Consider the following 23,276-nt stretch of genomic DNA (forward strand, 5'->3'; position numbering starts at 1 on the left):
TTTTTCTCTTATAATGTATTCCGTTGCAACACACTGGAATGATACTAGTATATATAGAGAGAGAGAGAGAGATGGGCTATGGTGAGTTGCGAAGTAAAGCAACTATTTTACTTCACGCTTATATTTTGCGATTTTAAAGTTCAAAGCGTCGATCCAAACCGTTCATCTTATTTTCTATATTGAAATGTGCTTGGAGACCAAATTTTACATTTTTTTAAATTTTTTTACTATTTATTAAGCAATTTTGAAAGTCGCTGATCTGATGGTTCAGAAAATTTTACTGTTCACAGCAAAACAGCAATTTTAAAAAATGCTTAATAAATAGTAAAAAAAATTTCAAAAAATGTAAAATTTGGTCAACCAACACATTTCAATATGGATTAAACATCTAATGTTTCGAATCGGTCGTTTGGACTTTCAAAATAAAAATATAGCGTGAAGTAGAAACGCGTTTTACTTCTCAACTCACCGTAGCTCATCTCTCTCTCTCTCTATATATATATATATATCTCCTCTATATTATACACCTTAAATTGAATTAGATGACAGAAAGTCTAACGATTGAGATTTATTGATCTAAAATCAGATTGAATCTGAACCATCTAAACAAATAATCTGTCTTCTTTTGATTAAATACACTATTTTTTCTGTGTAGAAGTCTAAATTTAGTGAAAATTATACCCGCCACACGTATTGTCACACATATTGTCACAGATATGCAAAAAATTTCACTGATCCGTAAAAAAAAAAATTCGCTGCGCCATCCCCTTATTCCCCTCCCCGACCATTTCTTCCCAAACGCAAAAAAAAAAAAACTAATTCGATTCCCGAAGGAGCCGTCCCCTGAGTCTTCCCGTCCCTGAGTCTTCCTGTCCCCTGAGTCTCCCCTCCCCGTCCCCTAAGTCTACCCGGTGTCTCTCCTCCCTGCGACCTCTCCGGACGCTGGCCGGCCACTTCCGATGCCCCCAGCCGCCCTCTCCTGCTAACCCTAGGTTTGTAATGCCTTTTTGTTTCTTTTTCTTCCTTTTCAGGAACTAATGGAAGTAAACTCAAAGCCATGCACTCCTACAAAAAGGTCAATCATCGAAACCTATGTTAAGCAAGGTATAGATAATATTCTTCTATCACTGTTTGCAGGAAATAAGACAATAATCAAATGTTTGCGTAGGTCGTCTGATGAAAATAAGGGATGATTTGGTTAGTGGATTTATTTTACCCATGTTTATACTTTCTACCTTGTAATTTGTGTTATTTTTCATTTGGTTCCAATACTGTAAGTAGATGTTTCCTTTAATTTGGTCTTTGGATTGCAATGTGAAATTCAGCTGAAGCATGAAGATAAGATTGCTCAGTGTGAGATGGACATTCAGACCATTAGAGATGGTACTTTTATAATTATCACTTTTCCCCTTTGTATTTTATATACATTTTTCTCAATCTTATGTTAAAATTGACAAGCATTTTACAGTCAGAACAAGAATTACAGTGTCAGTTGTATACATCTCTTTTTTTTTGTCAAGAGGTATTCAGAGGACTATCAGTTGTATACAGTGTCAGTTGTATACATCTCTTTTTTTGTATACAGTCTACATTGGTTGTATAAAATTTTTTCGCACTGCCAATTATATGTCACATTATCAAGAGGTACGTCATAACGAACAACAAAAGTCATGTTGAAACGGAAAGAGAAAATTGATGCCCCAGGAGTGTATACAAAAAATATAGTATACCGGGAGGTCTTGAGTGAGGTATAAGGTATGAACCATATTAATTCAACCATTCTAATTTTAATATATGTTTTCAAGAACAATTAATCTACTTTTTCATATTTTATTTCTTCATTTAACAAAAAAAAAAAAAATTTGAATAGGTGTGGGTATTGCATAAAGCTTGTACTGGAATATGAAAAGCTGGCCTCATACTACAATGAAGCAGAAACTGTCTTGATTGCTAAGGTTAGCTCTTTCTCTAATTTTAATTATTTTTATTAAGAGATGAAATTATGTTCATTAATTTTTAAAGAACAGTTTGATTCTGTAGCAGATTGTGCAAAAGAGGTGGCCGATATGCTCGAGGTCAGTAAGGTGCAACACCGCTCGGGCGCTCTTGGAGGTATGTTCATCGGATCTAGCTTTTTTGTTGTCAATTTTATTTCTGTTTTCTAATTTAATTTGATAACTTTTGTGTCCATTTTTAGCCTCATTCTTGACTCCACTGGTACCACCATCCAGTTGCAACAATTTGAAATAAAGTGGGCCAATACCAAAAAAATGGCATGTATATTTTGGGAAGCACATTATTCAGTTTCTATTTGTAGAATCCATTAGCTGGTATGGTATCAGTACTGATCATACTTGTGTATCATCATTAGTTGTGAGCTTGTCAATTTGCAGGAATAACAATTAATTTTGTCCTATCTGTTTTACAGGCATGAACAAATAATAGAAAGCTTGAAGAATTTGAACATGCGTACCTATATGTTGGCGAAGAACATTGTTGAGCCTGCTCAAGTGGCTGCACAAGCTTCAGCTGGTGCTCGGTAGGGAGTTGAGACCAGTAATTTATACAAATTCAGAATATGTTGAGCACAATAGTCAAGACTGATTCCTAAATCTTTTTTTTAGACATTATCTGTTTTAAATCTGTTTGCCTGTTTGGTTCATAAGATTCTCTTACCAAGTTTTGATCCATCTAAAGGTTGTATTTGGGTGTAGGATGTTTTCTTTTTGCTCTGATAATTATTTATTTTAGAGTTTTATTTTGTTCTTAAATTGAAGTATTGGCGCTGTTGCTCTTGGCGTATGTGTGATCTGACCTGCGCAATCAAAGATTATATTTAAGATCGAGAGGCTTCTGTTGTTTTATTATATTTGCGTTAATTACCATCTTTACGGTGATAATTCAAATAATCAAATTTGGAGTCCCAGTACTGAACTGAAAGTTCTCATTTTTATTAAGTGTAAATGCTGAAGTTGTGCGTTATTTTGGTTCAAATTATTAGTTATTTTACGCACATATTTTTCTTTAATATAATAAAGATAACATGTAAAATTTAGACAATTGATATAACTAAGAAAAAATGTAAATTTTACAATAAAACAGTATATTAAAACACGTTATTTGAAAATGTTTAGTTGATTAAGATTAAGTATGTTATATACGAGGAGAAAATATATTGATTGTAGACTACATTTCTTAATTTAAATTTGTAACCGATAGTTCAAAACTGCCTATTATAACTATACGGGAAATAAATCTGCTGTGATTTGCTACTCCAAATCAAACTGTTAAATTTTTTGAAATGCACGAATCTCACAAGCAGTTGATTTTTATGCACGAATCTCAAAATAAATGAACGGTTCAATTGAAATAGCAGGAGACCCTGCGATTCTTTGGAATCGCAGCAGATTTATTTCCAACAATGTGGATCAACTTTTGTATTCTCCAGCTAATATAAAAAATAAAATATAATTTTCTTGCGTTCTAACAAAATAATTCCCGCAATAATTTTTTTACTGCAATAAAAGTTGTTCTCAAGATAAGAAAAAAATACAGAGGAGGGTTCAAATGCACCCAAATTTTTGTGCACCCAAATGCATCTTATCTTTCAAATCATATTTATCCGTTTTCAAAATCTAAATAGTCAATCCGAACCGTTAGATGCGATCTATATATTAAGATGTGCTTGGAGACCAAATTTTACATTTTTTGGAATTTTTTTACTATTTATTAAACCACTTTGAAAATCGCTGATCCAATGGTTCAGAAAATGTAAAATCAGCGATTTTCAAAGCGGCTTAATAAATAGTAAAAAAATTCCAAAAAATGTAAAATTTGGTCTCCAAGCACATCTTAATATATAGATCGCATCTAACCATTCGGATTAACTATTCGGACTTTGAAAATGGAGAAAAATAATTTGAAATATAGAGTGCATTTGGATGCACAAAAATTTGGGTGTATTTGAACCCTATGAGTACATTGTTTGTTTCGAGTCATCTGATCGATATCAAAATATATTGAACACAATACATTTGCGAAGTACATTCCATTATTGAGTACAATGCATTATTTTTCACAACATATGATCATATTAAATGGCAAGCAGAAACAATTTTCTTTCTATTTTAACAAAGTTCGGTATAATTTTCATTTCAAATTCAAAAATCGAAACATATAATCACCAGCATAGCTGCAAAGCCCAATATTGACAAATATGTATATCAGAAGTATAAATATGACAAAATATATAGGGTGAAACAGTTCATATCACAGCGAAGAAAACCCCGATTTTTTATTTATAGGAAAATAAATCAATAAATATTGAAATAGAGGTAGGATTTCGTGAAATTTCAAAATATAGGAATTATGTGATACTTGTATTCATGGGTTGCCATTTTTTTAAAAGTAGTTTTCTATCATGTCAAATTCTATTTCAGACAATTATGTAATATCATTACTTTTTTAACAAAATAATTATTATTTTTATTGAAATATTTTTTTAATAAAAATATGTTTTTATTTTCTTATAATATATCCCGTTGCATCGCACGGACACGATACTAGTATATATATTATATAGGCTTATTTATATTCATGTGAAATTAAAGACATTAATTATTCTTCCAAAAGGTTAATCTTTCTAATATTTTTCTAAAAAAAGCAATATATATATATATAGAGGTAGGCTAATAAACAATCGATTGTTCCTAGCCTTCCGTGCAACCAAGTCGTTTTTCAATTTTTAAAGTCCAAATGATCGATCCAAACCGTTAGATGTGATCTCCATATTAAAATGTGCTAGGAGACCAAATTTTACATTTTTTGAAATTTTTTTACTATTTATTAAGCCACTTTGAAAATCGCTGATCCAACGGTAGCTTCAGATTTTACTGTTTGGTTAAGCCACCGTTGGATCAGCGATTTTCAAAGTGGCTTAATAAATAGTAAAAAAATTCCAAAAAATGTAAAATTTGGTCTCCTATCACATTTTAATATGGAGATCACATCTAACGGTTTGGATCGATCATTTGGACTTTAAAAATTGGAAAATGACTTGGTTGCACGGGAGGCTAGGAACAATCGATTGTTTATTAGCCTACCTCTATATATATATATATAGTAAGGCTTGGGTGCTATAGATAGCATAGAGGCCTACGGTGCTACGGCTTAATATTCGACTTTTTAAAATCCTAATGGTTGATCTGAACCGTTCATCTTGTTCTCCATATAATTAATAAGTGTTTGGAGACCAAATTTTACATTTTTTGGAAAATTTTTACTATTTTTTTAGATAGATAGAAAATCAAATATCTTAATGGTGCAGAATTTTTTAGATCAAGTGATTTTCTACCTAGCTAAAAAAATAGTAAAAAATTTCCAAAAAATATAAAATTTGGTCTCCAAACACATATTAATATATAGAACAAGATGAACGGTTCGGATTGACCGTTAGGTTTTCAAAAACTCGAATATTAAGCCGTAGCACCGTAGGCCTCTATGCTATCCATAGCACCCAAGCCTTACTCTATATATATATATGGACTTGGCTACGGTGCTATGGGTAGCTAAGAGGTCTCCCGTGCTACGGCTCAATATTCAACTTTTCAAAAGTCTAACGGTCGATCTGAACCGTTCATCTTGTTCTCCATATTAATATGTGCTTGGAGACCAAATTTTACATTTTTTGGAAAATTTTTACTATTTTTTTAGATTTATTGAAAATCGCTGTTTTTCAGACAAATCTGGACCATAAAAAACAACGATATTCAATAAATCTAAAAAAATAGTAAAAAATTTTCAAAAAATGTAAAATTTGGTCTCCAAGCACATATTAATATGGAGAACAAGATGAACGGTTCGGATCGACCGTTAGGATTTTAAAAAGTTAAATATTTAGCCGTAGCACGGGATGCCTCTTAGCTACCCATAGCATATTAGCCTAATCATATATATATATATATATATATTATACGGATTGAGGATCTACTTTGATGGTGGAGTCACGTCACGTGTATTTGGAATTTAGCAGTATATTAATATATATGTATTTAAATATAACGAATCTTCAAAGTTATTTTATTATCGTCCCAACAACTTATTATCAAATATTAAAAAACAATTGCAGCAAAAATTAAGATGAAGTAATCATGAGTCATGCATGATGAGATGTGGTTTTTCTTTCTAAATTTTCTAATGGCGTTTCCCACAATTAATTATAGCCCTAGCTAGATTTGTCATTTTTTAAAATACATGAGCTAGCATTTAATGGCTTAGAACAAATTCTTCAAGACGTCGTTGTTTTTAATTAATGTTACAAAAAATTTAAAAGAAATCAAAGAAATAAAATATGTCCTTTAAATTCCCAGTGGTAACTCTATTACGTACTATATATATAATATTGCTCATTAGTTTTTGTATTTACTAAAAACGAGAGAAAGCCATAACAAATTAATTATAGTATAATGAATAAAGAGATGAGCTACGGTGAGTTGCGAAGTAAAACGCATTTCTACTTCACACTGTATTTTTATTTTGAAAGTTCAAACGACCGATCCGAACCATTAAATTTTAATCCATATTGAAATGTGCTTGGAGACCAAATTTTTTTTATTTTTTAGAATTTGTTTACTATTTATTAAGCATTTTTGAAAATTGCTGTTTTGCTGTGAACAGTAAAAAATAGTAAAATTTTCTGGACCATCAGATCAGCGACTTTCAAAATTGCTTAATAAATAGTAAAAAAAATTTCAAAAAATATAAAATTTGGTCTCCAAACACATTTCAATACGAAAAATAAGATGAACGGTTTGAATCGACGTTTTGAAATTTAAAATCGCAAAATATGAGCATGAAGTAAAATAATTGTTTTACTTCGCAACTCACCATAATCCATCTCATGAATAAAAACACAAGTATTAGTATATATAAAATTAAAGAGGACACATACGGTAGGTGATGACAGAAAAATAGAGAGCACATAGGAGACAAGATGCTATGTCTGGACATATATGCAACTCATCCTCTGTGCTCTCTATCTTCTGTCAACAACATATATGCACCCCTCTCCTCCTAATTAAAAAAAATATATATAACTTTAATTAATTTTTGACGACTCGGATAGGCATAGCAAATCCAAACATCAAACATGTATGATTCCGAGAGCAAACTGAAAGCCTTCATTGAGAGCAAACCAGCTGGCCAGAAAGTGCCTCTGTGTGTGTGTGTGTGTGTGTGTGTGTGGTGGCAAAGGATGAAATGCATTTGCACCTCTATTTATAGAGAAATTAAGAAGTGTTGGAAAGCGTCAAATATTGTACAGTGGAAGCACATGATGAAAAATAACTGCTAGCTAGCTAGCATTGAGCTATTCCCTTTTAATGATGGAATTGGAGCACTATGAAGAGGCCCACTTCCAATTTGGGAAATTTAGTTCTTTCATTCGCTCTATTTTATTCTCTATTCTATTAAAAATAATTAAATTACACAAATATATGCAGTGGTAGAACTCACATTCAAAAATAGTTAATGCAAGTAGCTAGTTAGGTCATCTAGATACTTTAGTTGTGGATCAGTAGGACACACTCGGTATTATATTATATTATATTATATTATATTATATATGTTGTAGTGTTTCTCCAATTAACGTTCTCGATCAAAAGCTAGCTGGACACAAAGCGGCCATTTTTATTAATACCCCAAAAGAAAAAGTTAATTTTAAAAATAATCCCGCATTTTATTTTTTTTCAAAAATGACCTAACCGCCTGGCCCACGGGCGGTCTCCCTGGGGACCAAACCCCCCCTCCCCCCCCCCCCACGGGCGGTCTGGTCATTTTTTTTTTAAGAGATCTTAGTATTTTGTGAAGAAAAACTTTTCTTGTTTAGAGTGTATGCCAAAAAATTTAAGACATTTGATAAATTTATGAAGTGATGTCATAACTCTTTATAACTTTGATTTTATTTGTCAGTTAGATATCACAAGTCTAAATATAACACTAATGAAGGAGTTAGCCTTTATTCAAAAATCCTAACGATCGATCCGAATCGTTCATCTTGTTCTCCATATTAATATGTGTTTGGAGACCAAATTTTACATTTTTTGGAATTTTTTTACTATTTCTTTAGATCTATTGAAAATCGTTGTTTTTGTTATGGTCCAGATTTGCTGAAAACAGTGATTTTCAATAAATCTAAAAAAATAGTAAAAAAATTCCAAAAAATGTAAAATTTGAAAAACCAAACACATATTAATATGGATAACAAGATGAACGGTTCGGATCGACCGTTAGGATTTTGAAAAATCGAATATTGAGCCGTTGCATGGAGGCCCTCTATGCTATGCATAGCATGCTAGCATATTCCCATATATACATATACATATACACATATACATATATACATATACATATATACAAAAAATAAGACATTTGATAAATTTATGAAGTGATGTCGTAACTCTTTATGGTACTAAAACAATAGTTTAGAGCTACTAAAATATGTTCAAATTCAAATTAAATCTCTGTCCATGAATAAAGCACCCTAGACTGACCACTACTGGTAAATCAGCAAGTATGGATTGATACAGGGACCAAACTGAAAAATGCGTGCACCAGTAGGTAGAGCATTCAAAAATACACATAATTGACACAAATTTTAATTTATTTGGATTTTTCTACAGTTAGTTATGAATTTCCAAAATTCAACTTTCGAAAAAACTTTAAACATCCATAACTTTGGCTAGGAAAGTCGGATTTGGACGTACGAGCACTTTTCGGAAAGGAGAGGACGAGACGAATCTGATTTTGCCTAAGCAAACCTCAAGCATCGTTGTATCGGGAGCATCAAAATTTCAAAAAAACGTCGTTTAGTGCCTCAAAAACTCCATTTAAGTTTTCGTACGACGGTAGGCATTAAAAACAGCGATTTTCAAACCATCTTAATAAATAGTAAAAAAATTCAAACAATATAATACATGTATATATATGTATATTACATATATAATAGAGATAGGCTAATGTGCTTTCGGTATCATATGGGTCAAAATACACACGATCCAAATTTGAAATTTCAAAATTCAAAAAGTCGATCTGAACCGTTCATCTTGTTCTCCATATTAATATGTGCTTGGAGACCAAATTTTATATTTTTCTGTGTATATGTATATGTGTATATGTGTATATGTATATATGTGTGTATGTGTGTGTGTGTGTGTGTGTGTGTGTGTGTGTGTGTGTGTGTGTGTGTGTGTGTGTGTGTGTGTGTGTGTGTGTGTGTGTGTGTGTGTATTATAAAAACCGAAAAAAGAGAAAAAGATGTATATGTGTATGTATGTATGTGTACATGTATATGTATGTGTATATGTGTATATGTGTATATGTATATATGTATATATGTATATGTATATGTATATATGTATAATGTATATTATAAAAATCGAAAAAAGAGAAAAAGATCAACAAGCTGTCAGAGCTTGAAAATTTTTGAATAAAGGCTAAGTCCTTCATTAGTGTTATATTTAGACTTATGATATCTAACTGACAAATAAAATCAAAGTTATAAAGAGTTACGACATCACTTCATAAATTTATCAAATGTCTTAAATTTTTTGTCATACACTCTAAACAAGAAAAGTTTTTCTTCACAAAATACTAAGATCTCTTAAAAAAAAAAAAAAAAATGAAAAATGACCAGACCGCCCGGGGGGGGGGGCGGTTTGGTCTTCTAGGAGACCGCCCGTGGGCCAGGCGGTTAGGTCATTTTTGAAAAAAAATAAAATGCGGGGTTATTTTTAAAATTAACTTTTTCTTTTGGAGTATTAATAAAAATGGCCGGACACAAAGATAGCAAGACGACATATATATTTTAGAAGAACTAAAAAGAAATCTCCAAAATTAAGTTGCTTTTCGTGCTGAGATAATTATGATCTTCATTTTTTTTTTTCTTATTACGATTCTTCATTAATTTCTAGCAGAATAATTTATAAAAAATAATTGAAATTTGAAAGGCTGAAGTTTCATCTGTCTGCCTAAAATAAAATATATGGCTAGAAACGTTACACATGTACATTACCCGATTTGACGATAGATCTGGTACATATATTAATTTATGGACCATAGGTACTTAGGAAATAATTGAAATTTGAAAGGCTGAAGTTTCATCTGTCTGCCTAAAATAAAATATATGGCTAGAAACGTTACACATGTACATTACCCGATTTGACGACAGATCTGGTACATATATTAATTTATGGACCATAGGTACTTAGGTAGGTAGGTAGGTAGGTAGGTTGATAGGTTGAGTATGAATAAAAATGTTTGTGATTTTTTTATCAGTCGGGCAGAGGTAATTAAACAAATCATTATATATAATTAATTAAAATAAGGCTAACAATAAAAAAAAAAAATTCATAGGTTTCTTGTTGTATATAAGATAGAGCATCAGTCGAATTCATACAATTTAAGTATTGTTTGATGTGAAAGACTTGTGAATTCATACAATATAAGATAGAGCATCATGTTACTCACGTTACATTTGATTACAGTGTGACTAACATAGCATAGCATGATTATATTTTTTTTATAGTTTTAATCACGAGACTATAAAATGTAAAACTTTGACTTGATGAAGAGACTACACAACGCGAGTTAGGACATGCACTCAGCATTACATTAGTTTTTCAGAGTTAGGACTCACGTTAATATTTGCAATACAAATTTATTAAAAAAAAAAAAAAAAAAGTTCGTTGGTATTTGTCAACCCAAGAAGCCCGGCCCATTAGGCCCAGCCCAAATATTCGGATCTAATTTCTATTTTCGAGGTGGTCTCATAGTAAGGTACCGCCGGTGATTTAAAAATGTTACTGGTGTAGGGGCTGATACGCCTATTTGAAGTGAGGACGAAATTGTACAATTCAATGTTCTTTCCAGGTAAAAAACTACTACTGCTGAAAGCTTTTTTGAGTTACATGTATTTGGTGCATGCAATATGTTTGACGAAATGCCTGAATGACAGTCTCTTCTCTTCTCTTCTCTTCTATTTGGTGCATGCATGCAACATCCTCTCCTTAACAGTAATTGTTTGGAAATTGTTTTATCTTACTAAAAATGCAGAGGCTGCAATCCTTGAGCACATTTTTCCAATCTAATTTTTTTTGTCCCGGTATGAGGCTGAAGCACCTGGCACTATCAAATTAGCACTAAAAGATGAGTATGATAATTGATGCATTACAGAAATAAAAACTGATTTATTTATTGTACCTCCCTTTCATAAAAGTTGAATACAATGCATTTTAGAAATAAAACTGATTTATCAGACCTCCCTTTCCTTTCCTTTCCTTTCCTTTCGTACTAATTAAGGGCCATAAAATTAAATAATACCTCCCATTTTAAACAAAGACCCTGCCCTTTAAGTAATATATACTCCCACCCCCGACAAGGCAACAACTGATGTAAATATACAAGCAACAAGTTCTATAGGAAAGTAAAATCTAATTTCTCTACTCTAGCTTTTCAACACCCAATTGATCCATAAGATCTGTTTATAAACCCTATATATATATTTAACACAAGCACTACTAAAGTAAAGTATGTATACTGTTCTATTCTTCCTCAGAAATGGAAGAGATTACAAGTCCTCGTGTAGAAACAAACGGCATGGGAGGCATTTCCAAATTTTGCAATTCACCAATAAGCAGCATGTTCACTACTCTCATCATCGATGGGCGGTCAATAGGATTCCATTGTATGCACCAGAAAGCCACAATAATTAGCTTTCTTGCAATCTCTGCTTCAGCAGTGGTAATCTGCATCCCTAGCTCTAACTCCTCCCCAAGGACCAACCGGTTATACACCAACTCAGGGAAATAAACATCACTATGGTTTTTCAAATCAGGATCCTGACTCTTGGTACCACCTATCAACTCTAGTAACAACATCCCAAAGCTATAAACATCAGATTTGTAAGATACGGTTCCAAAGTTTCTTGAAAAAACCTCAGGTGCAATGTAACCCATGGTACCTCTTGCTGCTGTCATAGTAATTGCACTTATGTCCTTGGAACATAACTTTGCAAGCCCAAAATCTGCAATTTTGGGATTCAAGTTCTCATCAAGCAAAATATTGTGAGGCTTGATGTCGAAGTGAAGAATCCGCTCATTGCATCCTTGGTGCAAATACTCAATTCCACGTGCAATTCCAATTGAAATTTGAAGCAACTTCTCCATTTTCAATGGTTGACCGTTTTTCCGTAAAATAATGTACTTCTCTAATGAATCGTTTGGCATGAACTCGTATACCAGTGCACGTCTGGTACCCTCCGAACAAAATCCCACGAGGCGGACAATGTTGACATGGTGAATTCTTCCTATTGTTGCCACTTCATTTATGAAATCTTCACCGGCACCTTTGGATCCCTCGAGAATTTTGATAGCAACAGGTAATCCACTTGGCAGCTCACCTTTATAAACACTTCCGAACCCACCCTGGCCTAATTTATCTTTGAAGTGCTTTGTTATCTTCTTGACTTCCTTAAAAGTGTACCTTGTGGGCTTTGTGATTCTATACGTTGCGAGGAATCGTTCAATCCTTATACGGGTCTCTCTTTCTTTATCAGCTTTTCTCGATAGGTAGAATAATGTTGCCAGTATGGTTAAGATAAGCACAAAAACTACAGAAGAAATAGCTGAAATGGCTCTGACATTAACAACTGCAAAATTAAACATTGAGATAATGGTAGTTAGAAAATCTAATACTCATATTGAACACATGGACACATGGACAATAGCGGATTCACAATGCAGTGAGGAAGAAACCTTAAAAATTTAATTAGATTATTACCATGAGGCTTGCAGAATGCTTCATTTCTTGCCAAGTTGTACCCACACTGTCTTCTGCTTTTCTCGCACCCTAGGCAATATTGTGTGATATTTGTTTGAGACCACTTCAATGTCACCAATCTCCTCACCAGAAAATCATCAACAGTGACATTCCAAGTTGTAGACCTATCACTGTTCTCATCAACATAACTTGTTTGCAAAATGTTTATGCCACTCTGTAGCACCATACAAGTCGAGGGTATCTTATCCATCGACTCATCAGCAGACACGACATAGATGTACTTGCCTGAACTGCTAAGGCACGACACAGGTCCGGTCAATAAGTCTCCCGCATTCAGTGTGAACATTTTCGGGCATGTTATTATACTAACTGTATCGATCATCGAAGAGTATAAGAGAGTTGTTACATTCATCATGGTTTGGTTTGTGATCAGTAGGCAACTAGGCCACGAGTTACCGAGTTTTACAGTTACATACCCGTACTTGTAAGTTATGGTTTGTACTATTGCTGTGCCCAAATTAGGGAGGGTAAGTATGGTATCGTTGTCTGGCGAGCATGTTAGCTCCATCCCATGTACACCACAGGATTTTGAACTTGTATTGATCCGGAAAGGGAATCGGATTTCGGGACCAGATTCACTGCATCTAGATGACGGGCATATGTTGAAAAACCGGGTGTCATGTTTCTTAGAGATGGCAATTTGGATATGGGATTGGAGAAGGATGAGAAGAAAGAGAAGGATTGGAAGCATGGCCGTATACATGTGTTGTGAAATTAAGTGAGAATGAGTTGTTGGTGAGTAATGGAAGAGCTGAAGAATTAACTAGTCATAGATTGCCATTGGTTGACCGATAAGTCAGCTGACAACTGATTCAATTAGATATTTTCTTCTCACCAGGAAACTTCCACATAATATATAATTAATAATTAATCGGTTTGTGTCACATTCACAGTCAATTTGCTTAACGCGTATTCAAACTATACCCATCCTAGCTATTTATGATTGAAGAATTTCTAACTGATAAATTAAATAAATAATTTGTACGTTCTAACCATCAATTTTCACGTTATAATGAAAATAGTATATTTATTTGTGTCATATTCAGGGTCAACAGACTCGAGCCTATCTACAAACATATCTTCTTATTTTTTTTTTTTCTGAAAAAGGTTTATCTTTTTGCTTTATATTAATATTTACTTGGTCTATATATCTTATCTTATCTTATCTATGCATGCCCCCACTTCCCATACATCCATCACTTTCCTACTAGAGTAGATATACATTTTTCCGGGAATAACTCTATTTAAAAGTTAAAGGATACCAGGCTACCAGCACGCCAGACAGCACATACTCCACATGTGGATAATTTGTGGCCATGTTGATGTTATGCTAAATATTTAATTCCTGATTTGCTAAAGATCGAGTGGATGTTCATGTTTCATTGACGAATTAAAGGACAATTTATAAAAGAAAAATATAACAAAGGGAGTGATTAAGTGAGATTTGTTTATAAGCAGAATATTCGAAAAAAAATTAGCTAGGGAACCCTTCCTTCCGTTCAAAATTGTTAAATTTTGAACTCAATAATTGATACTGTATAATCAATTCAATCAATCATTGATACAGTGATACTTCATAAAACAATGTTAAATTTTGAACTTTTCATTTTTTTTTTCTAAGAAAAAAATAAACACTGAATTCCGCCTCATTTATCCAAGACAAGAGGCCTAAACGATATTGATTAGAAAGCAAAACCTACCATCAGATTGATCACATCCAAGGCCCAAGCCCATATGTTTACAACTGGGCCTGAAATCGATTAAACTGATTACTTCACTGGTTTCTCTTTCCACCTTTATGTTCAAAATAAACTTTATTTATAGACCCACCTCACAAAAAAAATTACGCACAGTGCTATATTTATTATTATTTTCTTTTGATGTAAAGCCGTAGACGATTTTATTTATATAAAAAGGTTGCAAAAAACTGTCAGATAGAATTAGACAACAAGTGTCTTAGAAAGCATACAGCTGTAAATAAATTAAAAATAGCTGTAAATAAACTAAAAATATACAAAGCTATGTGAGATACAATTTGATTATCATTGCTTGATAGAAATGATATGAGCCTACTGATTATTTGCTCTGTGCACAAAGTTTGTTATGCTGGCCGACTTCATCGTCGAAGGCACTAAATCAAACTGAAATGTGAACTTAATCTAACCGGAACGGGAATTGTTACCACGCAAAAGTTCCAATGAAGGCACTGAATAAGACTGGACCAGGAACAGAATAAATCAGACTGGAACAGTCACCACGCAGAGATTCAAATAGAGAGCCGTCAGTAGAGGAGCCGGAAAGAACGAAGGGAGAAGGGGAGGAGAAAAAGAGAGAACATAACAAACAAAAACACAAACCAAAACAGACAACAATATATAAACTAAGTATCTATATATACAGCTCGTTTCACCTACTCTTCCATTACCAAAGAGGAGAAGAATAGTTTAAGAGAAAAAAAAACCGCTTGTCGAATAAAACTTCCAGAAAGTCAAAGAAAAGAGCAGTGAGCAGATCCATTAGATTCTTTTTGTCTATGATTTAAGAAAGATAACATAAGCATATCTTTAGTTTTCATGAAACCAAGCTTCGGTAATGTGATTCTTGAATCTTAAAAATAATATATTTTTAATTTTAAATTTCTGGATGGAATTAACAATTCTTCGTCACGTTATATTGGGGCAATTGCCTTCTAATTTTTTCCACAAGCAAAACATATTATTAAACAATTTAGAGGAGAAATTTTTCTCCACAAGCAAAACATGTCATTAAATGATTTAGAGGAGAAATAATATATAAAGTAACAAAATTGAAAAGGATATAATTAAATGATTAAAATAAGAATATTTTCTACATGATGAAAATTATTTTAACATTGGAAATTTCTCTATAGATTATTTTTCTATACAAAAGTTCTAGATATATTCTTTATTTTCTCTCCAGATCAAAAAAAATATGTTTGTTTCTATCAATACAATATCTGTTATTCATTTATTCACAAATATGGGTGTAGATTTTAACAGTCTTTTGACTCAAAGGAGCAAAGAAGTGAGAGAAAAAAATTATTTGGACCATTATGTTCAAATTTAAGAAAGGAAACTAATATTTTACTTCCTTAATGGACACCTCATTAATTGAATATAATCAATTGTTGGTTTTTTTCTTAATTGATGTCAATCCTACATGGTTTTTTTTTTTTTTCTAATTAAGAAATAAAAACAGAAAAAAAAAATATGCTTTAAATTTCGTGCATTATTTTTCTTCTTCGATGGAGAGTCAATTCTTAATTTCCAAATCTCTAAACAAGACAAGAGTAATTTTAAATGTTTAGTCAATTTTAACAAACTTTGTGAAAAATAAAGTTAGCTCTTTGATAAAAAAAATTATAGTATTAATGAAGACAACAATTTTGATATTTGAAAATGGTTTATAAAATTTATTTTTTCTTTATTTATTTATATAATCTTTTGTATAATAGATGGATATTAATGAGTCGGAAATTTCATTCAAACAAGAGATCGGAAAACTTCAATTAATCAATTTCAAGTACGAAATTAACGAAGATCTACTCAATATTGTTAGAGCATTTTACTCGGCTAAATGACATGCATTATCTATCTATGGCTCAAAGCCAAAGAAATATGTTCGTTTACAATGTGATAGAGATGGTAAATATCATGATGCATGGGGTGCGCCTTTAGATAAAAGAAAAAAGACAATAGAGACACATCGGATCAATGATAAATGTTACTATTATACTTAATTTAAATGAATTTCTTATTTCTTATTTTTTAAAGTTTATAGTTTTATTGTTTTTTTCATCTGAAACTCTATTCGAATTTTTGTTATTTTATGAATGTTACTACGTTATAAATTGTAATATCTATAATTTGTGTCATTCTGAAATTATATATTTTTTGCCACGCTCTCTTTTTGTTATTATAAAGACCATCTTATTGATTTTAAAGTTCAATAGCTGACCATTCTTTTATGAGATAAATCTGTAGATGCATAAAATAAATAAATACATAATAGATATACTTAGTTACACAACAAATTGATAATAGACTCACAACAAAAGAAGACAAATTATGCGATTGGAGGGTTGATATTCAATTCAAAAATTCATATTTTAATATCAACCGTTGGCGGATCAGGACAACTACGTGTATAATATAAGAATGAAGATTTAGTTATGTTGTCGTTTTCTATGTTGCTTAATTATATAGTCTATTAGTAAAATAGTTAGAATGAATAAATTGATAATTTTTTTTTTAAATCTTGCCAGAGGCTAGCAAGTGTTATAAATTGATAATTTATAGATATATTAAAGAGTGAGTCTATGGTACTATACATATTACGATTTGGCACCGTGTTACGACTCTATATTTGAGTTTTCAAATCCTAACGGTCAATCCGAACCATTCATCTTGTTCTACATATTAATATGTGTTTGGAGACCAAATTTTACATTTTTTGAAATTTTTTTACTATTTTTTTAGATTTACTGAAAATCACTGTTTTTGGATGGTCCAAAATTTTCAGATCAAGTGATTTTCTATATATCTAAAAAAAATAGTAAAAAAATTTCAAAAAATGTAAAATTTGGTCTCCAAACACATATTAATATGGAGAACAAGATGAACGGTTCGGATCGACTGTTAGGATTTGAAAACTCGAATATAGAGCCGTAGCACGGTAACAACCGTGATATGCATAGTACCATAGACTCACTCTATATTAAATATATATTTTTTTTAGAATTATATTGAATTGTGAAATTAATGCACTTCATAACTTGTTGTAAATTTATTGGTGGTACTTCGCATCGTAAATTTAATGTTGGCTAATATTAAAACATTTGTTCCAGAGCCGTGGTGCAACCAATTGGTTTTCTAGTTTTTAAAATTCAAACCATTAGATGTAATCTCTATATAAAAATATACTTGGAGACCAAATTTTATATTTCTTGGATATATTTTTTACTATTTATTAAGTCAGTTTTAAAATCGGTGATTTTAATAAACAGTGACAAGTTTCTAAATAATTGAAAACAACGATTTTAAAATTGTCTTAACAAATAGTAAAAATTTCAGAAAAATGTAAAATTTAGTCTCCAAACACATTTTAACATAGATTGAATATTGAACGATTTGGATCAACTATTTAAACTTTAAAAATGTAAAAACCAAAGTATTTGTTCCACAGCCTAGGAATAAAAGTTTCGATATTAGCCAACCTATATATATATAGAGAGGAGGGTTCAAATGCCTCCATGTTTTTGTGCCTCCATCATGCCTCCATCTCTCTCTATCATTTTCAAAGTTCAAACAGTCGATCCGAACCGCTCAACCTAACCTCCATACTAAAATATGTTTGGAGACCAAATTTTATATTTTTACGAATTTTTTTACTATTTTTTTAGATAGTGTTACGTTACGAAATTTTAACAATTAATTTTTAATGATTTAAAGGCAAGAATAAAAAAAAATTGTGCTAACAAAATGGAAGTTAAAACCATAATTAAGGTTCCTCTAATTAAGTAAGTTAAGTGTGAATCGAAACCGCGTCGAAATTTCGAGAATTTGAGACTTTATAAGCTCAGTGCATCCGCACTGGTGGTGACTACAGGTGACTAACCCGCACTGACTTCTGTTTTCCTTAAATTGCCTTTGAAATTTTTGTGAGTGCGGGTGAGGCCGCACTCATGAAGTTTCTGTGTTGAACTGAAATTCCTGAAATTGGCTAAGTACTGAGTGCGGGTGGGTGCGTCCGCATTATGCTCGGACTTTTTCTGAAATTTTGTCAAAAATCTACTAAGTTCTGACTGCGGGTGATTTCTGTGTTAAAATTCATTTCTGAAAACTGACTAAGTGCTGAGTGCGGGTGAAGTGACCCGCACTGCGGGTGGAGGACCCGTACCGACACCAGTTTTTCTTCTGGAAAGTGCTGGAAAGATCAGCTAAGTGCTGAGTGCGTCCGCACTCAGGTCCAGTGCAGGTGAGTGATCCGCACTGGATGAATCTGAGGGTTTATTTGCATAAATCCTACTCTCTCTCTCTCTCTCTCCCACTTCATTCCTTTATCATTTTAAGTGAAATTTCTGCCAAGAGAGAGGAAAAAGAGCGAGAGAGTTTCCCGTCTATCTCAAACCCCCGATTGTTACGAGAAATCGAAACTAGAACCGAGTAAGCGCCCGTGAATCTCTCCCAACTCCCTGATTCGGTATTCTTTTCTCTCATTTTCACTTGCTAAACCTTGAATTTTCTCGATTTCTCAGATTCTCGTTTTAAACTCGAGATTTGTGTTCGAATTGCTCGAGGATTAGTTCCTCTACACTCCTTGCTTGTTTATTTGTCAATCTTTTTCCCGATTTCTTCCGATTTGTTGATTTTGGATTTCTAGGGTTTCGTGCCAAAATTGAAACTGGGCATAATCGTGAATTGATTTGCTTAACCCAACCAATTATACTTGTAATCGGTAGGGTTGCCTCCTGATCTTGAATTTCTAGAACGATTAACGATTAATTTGAGGTTTTGACCAAATTAGGGTTTAACCAAACGGTAAACTGAATTGTTACGAGAACCAAATTGGTGAACTAGTAAGTGAATAGTTACCCAATTGAGAGTTTGTATGGTCCAGAGGACCTAGATGAGATTGTGTGCGGTTTTAGAGAATTTTGGTAAGAAAAGAGGAATCAAAGGAATCGGTACCAAAGCATAAGAATTGATTAAGGAATACATAAGCCCTAGAAGTAACTCGAGTAAACCTCTCGATCGTGAACCAATGTTAAACCTAGTATACGTGTAATATAGGTGTAGGCTCGGTCGAGCAAGACGTTGCGAGGCACTTCGAGACGTCCGATCCTTAAATTAAGCGGTACGCTCGTCGTATTCAGGTGCGGGATTCTTGGACTTGTTTGATACTTTACTTTTAGGAATTAAACTGTTTATTCATTTGTCATGTTGAATGCTTAATTGTTGCATATTTTGAAATTCATGATGTATATTGATGCTTGCATAAATGAGAATGATTTGAACTGTTCGGTTAAGTTTAATTGGCATGTTGGTATGGTTATTATTTGATTAGTTCTATTAATTGTTCTTGATGTGAATAAATCTTCCAGGCCGACCTGTTTAGGTGGCTGGATAAGGTGACGGTGACCTATCCGTTGACCTGTGTTTATGAATTTGCCAGACCGACCTGTTTAGGTGGCTGGATAAGGTGACACTGCTGACTTATGCGTTGACCTGTTATGAATTTGCCAGACCGACCTGTTTAGGTGGCTGGATAAGGTGACGCTGCTGACTTATGCGTTGACCTGTGATGAATTTGTCAGACCGACCTGTTTAGGTGGCTGGATAAGGTGACGGTGACCGATCCGTTGACCTGTTTAATGAATTGTGCAAGGCTGATAGCTAATTGTGATTCTATTTGAATGAAATTGCAAAGTTGAGCGGTATGGCTGACTTTGATTCCGTGTGATTGCATTTTTGTCAAAGTTGACCTCTATAGGTGACTTTTAACCAGACCTTAGGAAATGGTTAAGCCAAACAGCTACAGATGGGTGTCAGATAAAGGGTCCAGCTCGGTTGGCCATCTGTAGGTGTCAGTAACCCTACAGATGTGGGTTTGAGAAAAGGTCCAGCTCGAAAGAACATTTGTAGTTGCTACAAGCCCTAATGAATCGAGTTAAGCCAAATATATGTTGTGTTTGAAATTCATCTTGGAAATTTCGTGAACTGTATTTCAGGTTGATTATTTGTTGTCAAACATTGGCATTCTGTTATTTATGATTATATATATCTGTTTGCATTGTTATTGTTTGGGTTTCATTTTTGAATATGGAGTTTGATTGCAAGTCCAATAATCTAAACTGTGGCAAATTTCGCACTGAGAATTTATTCTCACCCCCACCCTCCGGGTTATTTTTACAGGTACGGGTGCGATTGATTCCGGAGAGGCACGCGAATAGTGGGCCTTATAGTTTACCTTCACTTGAACCTAGTTATGTTTTGTTGTGTAGTTTAGGGTAGGCCTCGTGGTTGGTATCCGGATGAGATACTTTCGTTGTATTATAATCTGACCAGACTGTGTACTCTGATTTGTGTATATATAAACTTGGTTTATATTGTTTGGTTTTGAATTGTTGAGTATAATTTGAATAGCCTTGTAAGTATATACGGCGTTGTATGCTTACGGCGGGAGACAGTTACGACCCGTGGCCGCGGGGTGTGACAGATAGGTACAAAATACTGTTTTTAGATGGTTCAGATTTACTGATTTTGTACCTATCTAAAAAAATAGTAAAAAAATTCCTAAAAATATAAAATTTGGTCTCCAAACATATTTTAGTATGGAGGTTAGGTTGAGCGGTTCGGATCGACTGTTTGAACTTTGAAAATGATAGAGAGAGATGGAGGCATGATGGATGCACAAAAACATGGAGGCATTTGAACCCTCCTCATATATATATATATATATATAGGAATATGCTAGCATGCTATGCATAGCATAGAGCCCCTCCATGCAACGGCTCGGATTTCGAGTTTTCAAAATCCTAACGGTCGATCCGAACCGTTCATCTTGTTCTCCATATTAATATGTGTTTGGGGACCAAATTTTACATTTTTTTGAATTTTTTTACTATTTCTTTAGATTTATTGAAAATCGCTGTTTTTTTATGGTCCAGATTTGCTGAAAACAGCGATTTTCAATAAATCTAAAGAAATAGTAAAAAAATTCCAAAAAATGTAAAATTTGGTCTCCAAACACATATTAATATGGAGAACAAGATGAACGGTTCGGATCAACCGTTAGAAATTTGAAAACTCAAAATCCAAGCCGTTGCATGGAGGGGTTCTATGCTATGCATAGCATGCTAGCATATTCCTATATATATATATATATATATATATATATATATATGAGTTGGGCTACGGTGAGTTGCGAAGTAAAGCGACTATTTTACTTCACGCTCATATTTTGCAATTTTAAAGTTCAAAATGTCGATCCGAACCGCTCAACATGATCTCCATATTGAAATGTGCTTGGAAACCAAATTTTATATTTTTTGGAATTTTTTTATTATTTATTAAGCCACTTTGAAAATCACCGATCTAGCGATCGAGAAATTTTTACTGTTTTTACTGTTCACCCGGATTTTCAGATTTTCAAAGTAGCTTAATAAATAGCAAAAAAATTCCAAAAAATATAAAATTTAGTTTCCAATCATATTTTAATATAGATTAAACATCTAACGATTTGGATCGGCTATTTGAATATTGAAAATGAAGATATTGCGTGAAGTAAAAACGTGTTTTACTTCGCAACTCACCGTAGCCTTACTATATATATATATAAATAAAAATACTGTTCTATAAGACATATTTTTGAAAGTTCGGAAAATTAGTTATTAAGCCCCCACATTCTTTTTACCTACCTCTGTCATATAATTTTAGCTTCATTAATTTATCCTGTAGTTACATCAATATATAATTAGGTAACTTTCAAAAAAAATATAATAAGGTAATTTGCATTTTCATTTAGACACACCCCAAATATCCTCATCTAATTAGGTACACATCCCGTAATTCCCGGTATAACTTTACAATGAGGATTAAAGTGAAAACTTCCTCTCAAGTACGTATTAATAGTTTTCGAGTGTGCCCGCGTGCGGGCATCTCCATTCTATTATTAAGCACGTTGGATGTCCGATTCGCCAATGGCTATGATTGAAAGATAAAACTTCGAATTTGATCTCAGCCCTCCAATTACATAATTTGTCTTAGTTTGATTAAATGCATCTGTTTTATGTATAGAAGTCTACATTTAGTTAAAAAACATACTAACTACATGTGCTGCCACACGATACGTTACAATTAAAATTGAACAAATTCTGAAATTTAGCGATATATTTATTTGTTTCCTTATTTCTTTGTTTCCATATATCTCTTCTTCAATTGAAAAGACTCCACCTTTCATTTTCTTATTTCTTTGTTTCCTTACTTCTTCTTCGTTTCTATACGGATCACAATGAAATTTTTATTTTTTTTATTTTCTTATTTATCTTTCTTTGTTTCTATACATATTGGTGTGGGCAATTTAGAATATATTTTAAATATAGAATAAATCTAGAGAAGGGATCAAGTTACAACAATTTTTGAGTTACAACAAGTTACAACAATCATTTTCTACATTTTCAAAGTCCAAATCATCGATCCAAACCGTTAGATGTGATCTCTACAATAAAATGTTCTTGGAGACCAAATTTTACATTTTTTGGAAATTTTTTACTATTTATTAAGATGGGTACAAAATTCAATGGTTTGAATTTGACTAGTTTTTGTACCCATCTTAATAAATAGTAAAAAAATTCCAAAAAA

The 23,276-nt window shown here is 32.8% G+C and overlaps 1 protein-coding gene and 1 long non-coding RNA gene across 2 annotated transcripts; one reads left to right on the forward strand and one right to left on the reverse strand.

The window, feature by feature from the left end:
- Window positions 1–1,680: 1,680 nt before the first annotated feature.
- LOC144571360 (uncharacterized) lies at window positions 1,681–2,365 on the forward strand. The gene is made up of 3 exons (XR_013517492.1): window positions 1,681–1,755; window positions 1,871–1,955; window positions 2,044–2,365. It is a non-coding gene; the product is annotated as an uncharacterized LOC144571360 (long non-coding RNA).
- Window positions 2,366–11,286: 8,921 nt separating this feature from the next.
- On the reverse strand, window positions 11,287–13,637 carry LOC144571752 (rust resistance kinase Lr10-like). The gene is made up of 2 exons (XM_078321122.1): window positions 12,835–13,637; window positions 11,287–12,703 (listed from the first exon to the last, which is right to left on the reverse strand). The coding sequence occupies exons 1-2, from the start codon at window positions 13,595–13,597 to the stop codon at window positions 11,598–11,600; spliced, it is 1,869 nt and encodes a 622-aa protein (XP_078177248.1). The 5' UTR covers window positions 13,598–13,637; the 3' UTR covers window positions 11,287–11,597.
- Between the last annotated feature and the right edge of the window lie 9,639 nt (window positions 13,638–23,276).

This window comes from Carex rostrata, chromosome 19, assembly GCF_964058835.1.
Source record: "Carex rostrata chromosome 19, lpCarRost1.2, whole genome shotgun sequence".
NCBI lineage: Eukaryota > Viridiplantae > Streptophyta > Magnoliopsida > Poales > Cyperaceae > Carex > Carex rostrata.